Here is a 12,230-nt window from a genome sequence, read left to right on the forward strand (position 1 = left end):
CTAATAAACTAAAGTTGAGGGGTATTTTTGACCCTTTTCCCTATATTATATAAACTCCCTTAGAAAATAAATATATATTATATATATTATATAATAGAAAAAATGATTTATTATATTATATTATTATATAGAATATTATATAGGGAGTTTATGATGGGACATTGAAATGTCCCATCATAAACTCCCTCTTATATATATGTAGAATTAAAATAAACACATTTACATTATATTTCATGTTTAAATCATCTTTCATATATTTTTTTAAAAAAACATCCAAATTCTAAATATTTATTACTAAAAGGATGATCAAACACAACTCCAACTTTGAAAATTCCAAAAAAAATTATATGATTTTTTCATTATTATTATATATTTTTCTTGCTACAACATGATTCAACTATTTTTATCATTAAATATTTTTCAGGATCGATAAATATCCGAAAGTATATAATGTACATAACTATATTGTATTTTTCTTAATTCGAATTTTATAAATGGGTTCAAACTCGGTAATGTCCCTTAAAATCCAAAATCATCAACTCTTAATCTTGCATTAATTTTTAAATTTCTATATGATAATAATTACAAACATGAGGCATTGAGGTGTATTAATATCTCTAATGATTTTTATTAACTTTTATATGAATATATATCTGATTGGTTTTATTTCAGGCTAACCACTAAATCATTTTTTATAGCATTTCCAAAAGATGCACTATAAATAAATGTAATACTTTTAAAGCAAAAGAAGAAAAAAAGTTGCACTATAGATTTTATTTTTATATTTTAAAAAAAGGAGGCACACATGGGGGCACTTATGTCCAATCTTTATGTGATCACTGGTTTTTCCTATGCAAAATTATTGCTTTGGGGTTCATGATTAATTGACTAATAAATTTCATCAATATTAATCATTATGTCAAAAAAAAAAACCTTTGGGGAATTCATATTTCTACATAAATGGATTATGAAAATTCAAATTTCAGACTCACCTCAAATTATACTTTAAAAACGATTTCTTAAATATGAGAATGATATAATACAATTTCTCGAGAATTTAAATATTGTCTTTTCCTTTAACAATCTAATGTTTACAATTTTGATTTTATGATCTCAAAAAAACCTATTTATACTCTATATTTATATTCAATCAGTAACAAATATGCATTCACACATCAATTTATCACTTAATTATGCTAGATTATATGATTTAATATAAATTTTATTTTTTAAGATGGGATAGTGAGAATATTGGTGGGACATGAAACCCCATTTGGTTGTGTTTGTGGAATTTCCAACAGAAAATTTCCACGCTTGTAAAGCTAAATTTCTTTTTTCAAACTTTAATATATATAGTACTTACTAAGTAATATATTTTTCTATTATTACCCACAAACCCAATACAAAAAGTGCAGAATATAAAGGAGGGAATCCCTTTGCATGCTTCATATTAATTACTCTCCCCACCACCACTTAATAACATATTTTATATTCTAATTCAACCCACTTCTTACACTTTTTTATCTCTAGATTTCTTGTTACACTTTAAACATGAAAAGGGCCACCACTAAAAAAAATGTTTAGCCTATTTCTCTAGATATTTTGATTGAATTATCGAAAAAAGAAAAATAGTAATAATGTTTTTATATTGACAAACAAGGATCAATGAAATATGTTTTTCGTTGTGTATTTTTTTAGTAAGCTAGTTCGTGGAAAAATCATATTTTATATAAATAAATTTTATATTGATTTGTGGTGGACAAAATCTTTATTTCTAGTATGGAACATATTTTGTATTTTTTTATCAATAAAAAAAAGTGGGGGTGTGGGATTTCCATTAATACAAAGTGGTAAGTGGTAAACTTCTTATTTGGTCCTAACTAATTACCTAGTTTTGATTTATCTATTAACCTAATAAAAAACTACTAATAAAATTATGATGTCTTATGGCTTTAGGTCATGGGATGCATCATATCTTATACTGTTAAAGAACTTATTAATTAATGAATATGTCACATTAATTAATTATATATGCAATCTACACATATATATGTTGGATGAAAGAGAACATTTCATGAGTTTAGGAGTTATGGAACATCATTTTTGGAACTAGTTTTTTGCATGTTTGTTTCCCTTGGAGGGTAAGGAAACATGAACTTCCTCATCATATATGTTCTCCTAGTAATTGTGATGTTCAAGTTTTGAATATGTGTAAATAATATAAGTTTGTGGGACTTCATCTTATTTTCCCCTCAACAAAAAAGAGTGAGTTGCAATGCAAGTAACAATAAAGAAAAGCCGATCGAGATCAAGGAGTGTGATGGAATGAATGAGACTCCTTCATAGTTAATCAGAGACGTGGGGTTTAAGTCATAAGAATAAAGAATTATTGATATGTGAAACAAATCTGAATTAGTCAGGTGACACAAATATGAACTTATGTGAGTGCTTTAGAAGTGAATAGTTTCTTTTTGCATATGTCAACCCAACAGAAAATATTGGGTTCAATAACAAGCCAATAATATCTTGGTGGAAGATGAAGTAATGTCATTATATATATATATATATATATATATAACTATATAATATATGCTTCCACTTATAAGTAAGTCAATATATATAGTGTTTGAGTTGCCCCTCCACATATTGAAAAAATCATAAAACACAACATGAAATGAAAGTAGTAAAGGAGGAAAATTGTGTCATGACCTAGCATGCAATTGCTTTCTCTAAATTTGGATGTGTAGGCTAAGATACAAAGTTTTGGTTACCATGTAGATTTGCACACATGTAGGTCTGGTTTTCATCGAATCTTTTTTTATCTCTTTTGAGAATTGTCTAAATCTTTTTGTTCAATTAATCTTCGTCTGTACAATGTTGCTATTAATGTGAGTTGTAAGGAGTCTTGGTTTTGAGTCAAGTTGGGCCGACCGTCCCCCTTTTCACCTCTAATTAGTTGATTTATATTTAGACTTTTATTATAAATTTTCATGAATTCCATATTTTGGTTAACCACCTTAATTAATTCCAATGACGATTTTAATACACTCATTTGAGCTATTTTAATTCACCATCAATAATCTCATAGGCCATAACTATATTCATCATCTTTTTCAATCTTCCCGTAACTACCATTAATGATATCCTATGATTATATTCTTCATTATTGGCAACCTTTAACCACCAATCAAGCCCAAGAATTATCATCTAATATCATTATTATTTGTGCATCATATATGAGAAGGAAGTGGTAAAATTACCTCAACTCAAGCAAATCTTAAAAACCAAAATTTGATTTTTTCTACGTAGGTGTTCAATTAAAATAGATCATAATTAAAGTAGGGGAAATTATGCGGATAAACAAATATATACTACTCTGTCCACTTTTTATTGTCATGCTGTCCTATTTTAAGAGTCAAACTATAAGAATTTTGACTAACATTTTACGATGTATTTCTTCATCATCTTGATATCCAAAAAAATGCAATTTATAATATTTTTCGTATAGTTTTTGAATATCTATTTTTTTTAAATATCGAATTAATGTAATCTAATTTAACTAAATTAGTCAAATTGACTTTCGAAAAATGCAATATGACAAATAAAAGTGGACGGATGAAGTATTAGTTAATTATCTAATATAGCTATAGTTTCCATTAATTACCACTCACAACTTAATTTTAGATATAATTATGTGCGCCTCTCTCCTCTCTTCCTCTCTCTCGCCTCTCTCCTCACTTATAGATATACAAATACAAATTATACATATACATATACAATTATATGACCAACATAGAAATACAATTTGTCTCTCTCCACCGTCTGCCCTCTCTCGCTCGCCTCTCTCTTCCCTCTCCCAATCTCACTCGCCCGATATACTAATACATATGTATATCAGTTACATATATACAATTATCTAACAGATAAACATATACAATTCAATAGATATATAAATACAATTCGCTCCTATCCACTCTCTCGCTCGCCTCTCCTCCTTCTCCCAATCTCGCTCGCCAGATATACTAATACATATGTATATACGTTACATCTATACAATTATCTATATACATATACAATTCAATATATATATAAATATAATTCACCTCTCTCCTCCTTCTCCCAATCTCGCTCACCTCTCTCCTACCTCTAATATGTAGTTACGAATTATAATTAACAAACTATAACTATAAAAGCTAATTAAATTTATTTTAATGAGTATCTCCAAACTTTCCTTATTAAAGTATCTAAATAAAATTTAGTACTACTAATATTGACCAATTAATATCTTAAATAGTTGGAAAGTGATGAGGTAAAAAACAGAAGGTCAAACCATTGTTTATTGCCCCTTTGGTTTTGGGGATTGCACGCATGCTACCACTAAATATTTAGGAGGATACGACAGACACGCTCTGCTGACCGCTGGTGATAAATATTTCTCTCATTATAAATCACTTTATTCAGAGTATAGTAAATATTTTAAAGTTAAATTGTTATTTAATATAGAAATGTATCATTCTTTTGAGATTGACTAAGAAAAATAAAGTAAGTCATATAAATTGAGACAGAAAAAATATTTATTATTTTCTTAACGAATGTGACAAATAATACCCGGGGAACTTTTACATATCACATTTGCTTTTTAAGAAATCATGTGTTTAGTAAGTCTTTTTTTCTTAATCTCTCGCCAATAAAATAAAAAGATGATTAAATATGTAATTAATTTTTTTTAACATACACTTATTTTTAATAAATAGTATTATTTTTGAACAAGTAAAAATAGACGGAGAAATTTAATGAAAAGAGATGGGGGCATGAGAAGGGCTTGGCATGTGAAAGTTAAAAGTAGTGAGTCAGTCAATCAACACAGCGGCTGTTCCGGAAAAATAGCTTCGATCGCGCCGTCACTGGTGGAGAGCGTGCTTTATTATTTTTAATTTTTTTTTTACACCCACCTCAACATTACTTTTTTATATTTTATATATTTATATTATACTACTAAATATATTTATTTTATCCACTGTGTATTTTGTTAATTTGGTCCTTTGGGTTTTGTCTTTCCTCTAATATTGCTGCTTTTGTGTTGAGCAAACATGATTTTTTAAGAGTTCAGAGTTAAAAGGGTAAAAAAAAAGGAGTAAAGTATTAAGAAGGTAATAAAATTGAGTATGAAATCAAAATGACAATATTTAGATGAAGGGGTATACGTCAGACGACGTTAAATGGTAGGTTGTAAGACTCATGCTACATGAGCCTTCCTTTAAAAAGAAAACGACGCATTTTTTTTTAAAAAAATATTCTTTCTTCAATCGTTTTGTTATTGTGTTTATTTTATTTTTGTTTCCTATTTTCACTATTTATATTAAATGTAAATAAAAATGTAAGTGATGCGGTCAAGTTTAATAATTTTTTTTAAATATAATTTGATAATATGGAGGACAAAATATAGAAACATGAAAAAGAACATCACAATTTAGGCGTATCGTTCGATTCAATTCAATTTTGAACCATGACCAAAATTCAAAGCTTGTCCGAACGACTAAATCATTTACATCATAATTAACTACCAAACGTTATAATAATTTATACGAAAATTAATACATGAACTCGATATTTTTTCTATTTGTTCAAAGCAAGAGAGCATGGTTAAGGGTCAATTCTTTGTACTCCACTTTTTCCAAATTCCAATGATAGATAGCAATAGGTGAGTAAGTGTGCAAATCTCAAACACAGAGAGATCTCCTTCGCATGCCCTCCGATTATTGAACCAAATTAAACGTCAACCCTTTACATCACTAAAATTATGTTGCCAACAGAGTCGGACTCAAAATTTTGATATTTATTTGAATCAAAGTTGCTGAGTTTATTGAATCGTATCTGAACTTCTAGTATCGTAGTTTTTTTAATGGGATAAGGCAATTTTGTGCTTGGATTAATAAAGTCGTGGACTAATATAAATGTCAAATTAGAAGTTGGATATAGGAAAATTCATAAAACCGATCAGAATAGTTTTCTTTTTGTGTGTATAAAGACTATACAAATTGACTTTCTTATATCAAAATTAAAAAGATAACTTTACTATATAATTTTTATTGAAAAGGGTCATATTTGCTTCTGTACTCTCAAAAAGGGTTATATTTATTTCTTATCATATTTTTTAGATGTATTTTCCCTTATCGTCAAATTTTGGGCTCATATTTGCTTTTGAACTGTAAAGTTATATGTCTCCAGTCTAGTTATCTTACATAACACCTACATGAATATATTTTTATCACTATTAAAGTTTGCTCTCACTATAACTATTATATATACCCAACCTAATATTATACCTATCCATCTAACCCATTAAACTCAATTTTTAATACCATATTTCCTTCGTTATTTTTCCATAGAAAAAAAGCCATCGACAAATAGAGAGAGAGAGAAAGAGCGCGCTAGGGCTGCACATTCATGTCTTGATCGAAAGTGAGGTTTACACAAAGATAAAATGACTTTGCTATATAATTTTCATTAGTTGAGTGACTTAACCGCTCTATGTGGTTAACTCTTCACCTTATAGCCTTTTGCCCATCCCTTCTTGTTGGTTAAAGATGTCTATATGTATATCAAAGATATGGAAATGTTCTTTGGACCAAACAATATGTACATTTATGGCCCAAACCTTATTTTGAACAACTGGTCTGGCCTGTAGAACAAGGACTATCAATATGCTTCTTGAGTTTAAGAACCTTTTGCAATGACATGAGCTATGAATGGGCCATGATTAATTATCATCATTCATTTCCCTACTCTATGGTATATATCAACAAAATGCTAGGTATTTAATAAGGATAGTTTCAAATATACATAATAAAGTAATTAGTTTATAATAAATATAGCCATATTTTTATTTACATACAAAAATGGTCAAATGTCATTGAAAATATACACTAACTATACAATATAGCTTATCAAAAGTTATAGAAAGTATACACTGACAATATAACTTACCTAATACATTATGAACACTCAAAGAGCTGAATATAACTCAACTATACATCATGAAGTGAATACTGACTATTTAATATTGATCAACTTAAAATTACCTTTAAACATTCTCAAATTTTAGATATGAAATCCTCTTGATGTTTCAAGTTTTTCGATATATAATTCTCTCGAAATGATTCACATTTGCGATTTTTAAATCAAACAAGTTTTAAAACTTTAATGACTGATTGATTATGGAAGAAGAAGAAAGGAAGACTGAAAGCAACAAAGAGAAAAAGAAGGAGGAGGAGGAGAAGGAAGGAAGTGTTGGGTTCGAAAGTGATTAGGGCGTCATGCGGAAGCTTACAATTGCATATCATATGGTTGATAAATCAGACGACAAAAACTTATACTAAAAATTAAAATATTATTATATGGTTTAGCCAATCGACCTACATATGAAAAACTAATAAAAAGAAAATATTAAAACTATTGAGAGAAAATCTCCATAAACAAAACTCTTTATTGACTACATTAATTGTGGATGTTCTTGTGTTATTGATATGAGAAGAGGGGTCTTCAATTTATAAGATTCAAGACTTTTCCTCTAAGAAAATAATAAATCAAATATGGAAGATAATTATATTTTCCTTTCAGGAAAAGTTAAAGCATTTATGGTAAAAAAAATATTTTTCTTTAAAGAAAAAATAAACTTCAAATAAGGTAAGAAAATCAGGACAAAACCTAATAGGAAGAAGAAGTCATTAATAATGAAAATAAATGACCTTATATATATAGTACTCCCCTCCCTAATTACTTGTCCACTTTTGAATTGACACACCTATTAAGAAAACAATAATTGACGTAGTAAGTTTATCATTTTACCCCTATTAATTATGAAGTGGATGAATTAAAAACTTAAGATTTTCAAAAAGTTCTACCTTTTACAAAGTAATTAATTGAGGGTATAAATAGGTAATTTTTTTTTATCCTTTCTTGATTTGTCAAAATGGACAAGTAATTAGGGACAACTAAAAAAGGAAATGTGGATAAGTAATTAGGGACAGAGTGAGTATCATTTTTTAATGAATTCACATGGTTTGTACTTTTCCCTATTAAACCTAGGGGTGTGCAAAAACCGATTTAACCAATAAATCGAACTGAAAAAAACACTATTGATTTATTGATATTGGGTTATTGGGCTAACGGTTTTTAAACGGTTTTGCAAATTTTTTATTGGATTATTGGTTCGATTTTTGGTTTTATGATTTTTGTTAATGGTTAAACCGATAACCCAATAAGACTATACTAAATTTACTAGTCTTATTGTTAATGGTTAAAACGATTGTTACTTTCACACTTTTTTCTTTGAATGTGTCTAGTGTCTAAACTTGCAAGAAAAATGATTGTTACTTTTATGATTATTACTTTCATGCCAAATGCTGGAAAAAATCATATGGTTTATATGAAAAATTTTCTTATCGTGTATATAATATATGAGTATTTTCTTATTGGTTAAACCAAAAACCGAACCGTTAAGTACCATAAACCGATTAACCAAAAAATCGATAAGAAATATGTTATTGATTTGGTTATCGATTTGATGTATTTACAAATCGAAAAACTGATAAACCGAACCAATAACACATAAAACCGAACCGAACCGATTGATGCGTACCCCTAATCAAACTCGAACCTAAAAGCGCACACGAGAGCAGAGCTAGAATGTAGGAAGTGGATTGGTACAATTCAATAGTTTTGGTTTAAAACATGTATTTGTCTTAAAAAATTCTTTCAAAATATGTATAAATTTTTAATTAAAACCTGGTAATGGAAATTGACTAATATTTTGAATTCATAAATTTCAAATTTTGAAAAATCATTATTATTTAGCTGAGGAAGAGGTACGTAGCATTTCAATTGTTGTATAATTAAAAGATACAAAATGGATTAACAATGTTCGTTATGTATTTATACTAATCATTAAGTGGAGGAGATTAATTATACAATCTTTAATATGCTTTTCCAATTTAGTGAAACAAAGGGCAGAACAATTTTTTATTTTAATAAATTTGCATGGATTATAAATATTGCCGTTATTCTTAACAATATTTATACGTAACTTACAAAAATTTGTAATTTAAGGGTTAATTACTTAGATTCATGTTAGTTTATAATATTATAAATATATTTTATCAAATTTTGGACTTCAAATACATGTATCTGGCATCCAAAGATACATGTATCTCAAATATATGAGGTAAAAAATATGTGGAATTTGTTGTAGATACACTATATCTAAGTGAATTCACATGCATCTGACTCCCTTGCTTGCCTCTCTCCCTATTTATGGCATCCCAGATATATGTATCTTGTGTGATTCACATATATCTAGGATACATAAACTATCTTGCTCACATGCCTCCTATCTAGCTTGCCTCTCTCTCCATTTTAGTGTATTTGGTAGCAAAAACACATGTATTTTGGTGCATCTGACTTGAAATATAATATGAAAGTACTCATTAGTGAGACAATATATAATTATTTCAAACTATGGGGGGAATCAATAAATATGATAGGAATGCTTGTCTAATTAAGTAGTTTTTCCAATATTTATTGATTATTCATTTTACAACTAATGAGATAATTTATTATCACACAAATACATAATTTATTTTATATTATAAATTATAAAGTCATTTAACTAATATCATTTAAAAAAATTAAATCTATAAATATATATTGAGCTTGTGCGCAACACCACTAGTATATGCTAAAACCAAAACATAAGTCCACAAACAATAAGTGATGAATTGATTCATTATAGATCAAAATGAAGCACACAACTCAACTTTTCCCTTCCTATTTTGGCCCTTACTGTTTAATATAGCCCCAAACATAAAACCAAATTTACCTTTCTAAAACTTAAAAGCAAGAACAATTTATTTAAAGTTTTTTTTTCTAGGTATGAAAATGTCTAATGTACTCCCATGACCGCGCTGTGCGCAAGATGTTCTGGACACCAATCATATGCTTTCACTCATTCATTTCATCCATCTTTGTCCTTTTAGTAAGTAGCCCATCATCTAGGGAACCTGGACCTGAATCATCATCACTCATGTCACTTGAACTTGCAACATCCCATACACCTGTTGGACTTGGAGGAACCATAAGAGTTGAGGCACCAAAATCACTTAGCAAAGATGATTCTTTGATCAAATCAACACACTTCTTTACTTTATCCTGCAAATTAAAATAGTCACAAAGACAAAGAAGAAACCTTTTAACATTTTGATTAAATGTAAAGTTAATCAAGATGAAAGACATAAGATTGAAAATTAATAGTAAATAATCAAAAGTACTACTATATGTTTTTTTTAAAAGTATTAACCTAAATAGCAGCACACTCAATCGCTTAAAATAAAATAACCAACATATGATAATATGTGTATATGTATAGTAGTTTCATCTATTTGATGTTAGGTTAGTGTGCTTTGCATGCTTTTCTCGAAGCTCATATTGAAGCTCGTCGGTCAAGAAGTTGCATTCCGCCTTGAGCGACAGGGAGAAATTCCGATCTTGCAATTGTGTCAATTCAATAAGATAGATGTTTGAGTCGCTTCGTGACTTTATACACTCCAAAAAAGAATGAATAGACGCTCAGATGGAAAAATTACGATAGATATAAAGCAGTTTGGAAATGAAGGATGCGCTTGAGGAAACAATGAGATCATCAACATAAACTATGAGATAGACTCGAATGAATGCCATTATTTCCTTTTCTTACTCGAAAAGTAAACAGTGAATTCGATCGACTAGACTATTTATCTAAACACATTTTTTTGTTGAAGAATTAGCTTTTTAGGGACAACATATTTACCTTTTGTACTTGTTGAATCAGGGTAGATATTGCTTTCTCAATGCCACTTGTCTTATTTTTCACCACATCATAGATTGCCACAGCCGCTGCAATCTCAGAAGGCTTGAATTCCAAGAAGTGAATTCCTACATTTAATTTTCACCCTCATAAAATTTGAATTACATATTTCATTTTCTATAGTCAAAATTTTGCAAGATGAAAATTTTACCTTTCAATGTTCCTATTATGAGATTAGTAGCTTTAAACATTGTAGATGTTGAAGCAATTTGATCACCATTAATCTTCTTAATGAAATAACCAATAAATGAGAATGGTGTAATTGCATGCATTCTCCAATTCAATGTTTTCAACACAAGCAGCTCCATTCTTTGTATGGTGCTTGCTTCAAACTCAAATTGTGTTCCCTCAATCTGTCAATAATCATTACAAATTTATTAACAATTATTAGACAAGTACCCAAAAATTAAATAAAATGACCCTTCTATAGACAATTTATGTGTGTTACTATTTCTTTTAGTCCGTTTAAAAAAAGAACGTCACACAATGTAATACTCTTTCCTTTTTAGGTAATCCAAAAGAATGATATACTTCTATATTGGTAACAGTTTATAGTCAGAAAAATATCTGACTTGTTTTAGACCATAATATAAATCAGAACAGAGTCTCACGTGATATATCTAAAATCACAAGATTTAATAATATTTTGATACGTTACACACATCTTTAATTTAATATCTTAAGAATAATTTTTTTTTTACTATTTTTTTAAAATTTCGTGCTTAGTCAAATTAAGACATGTAAATTAAAACGGAGGGAATATATTTACCTGTAAATCTTCAGATAGAGGAACTTCAACCTCTTCCAATTTAGCAGCAATAGACACACATGCTATAGCCAACAATTGCATTGTCCATGCTCTTTCCTCCTATAAAACAAGCAAATCATATTAAAATTAATAAAACTTGATGATTAAAATGAAACTACAATTAATAAAACTTGATGATCAATTAACTTACAGGTAACTCAAAGACAGAAAGAAATCTATCAAGATAGTTCACAGACAAATATAGACACAATGGTCCAAATTTGAAATGTGAATGAACCTGCATACAAATAATTAAGCCACAATTAACATTGATCAATACTTAATTAAACATTAATTACAAATTAGATTGTAAAAATATATGTTTTACAAGTAGAACAAGGCAAGAATAAACGTAAAAAACTCAGTCAAACACACCTAAAAATTTAATAAAGTAGGGAAAAGATAAAAATACATTCAAGGTACAAAATTTATATGAAAAAAAACAAAAAAGATCCTACCAACTCATATAAAAAGATTTTCCAATATAAAGTAAAATCCAAGAATTATATCATCATATAACCC

The 12,230-nt window shown here is 28.5% G+C and overlaps 1 protein-coding gene across 1 annotated transcript in view; it reads right to left on the reverse strand.

Moving 5' to 3' along the window:
- Positions 1-9,999: 9,999 nt before the first annotated feature.
- The window catches only part of LOC102585701 (cyclin-D4-2-like), a 4,407-nt gene continuing 2,176 nt past the window's right edge, over positions 10,000-12,230 (reverse strand). The window contains exons 2-6 of the mRNA XM_006366369.1: positions 11,860-11,946; positions 11,670-11,768; positions 11,052-11,253; positions 10,844-10,968; positions 10,000-10,206 (exon numbers count right to left, since the gene is read on the reverse strand). Coding sequence (XP_006366431.1) covers positions 10,000-10,206; positions 10,844-10,968; positions 11,052-11,253; positions 11,670-11,768; positions 11,860-11,946 — 720 coding nt within the window. The remainder of the gene's footprint in view (positions 10,207-10,843; positions 10,969-11,051; positions 11,254-11,669; positions 11,769-11,859; positions 11,947-12,230) is intronic.

This window comes from Solanum tuberosum, unplaced genomic scaffold (genome assembly GCF_000226075.1).
Source record: "Solanum tuberosum cultivar DM 1-3 516 R44 unplaced genomic scaffold, SolTub_3.0 scf00561, whole genome shotgun sequence".
NCBI lineage: Eukaryota > Viridiplantae > Streptophyta > Magnoliopsida > Solanales > Solanaceae > Solanum > Solanum tuberosum.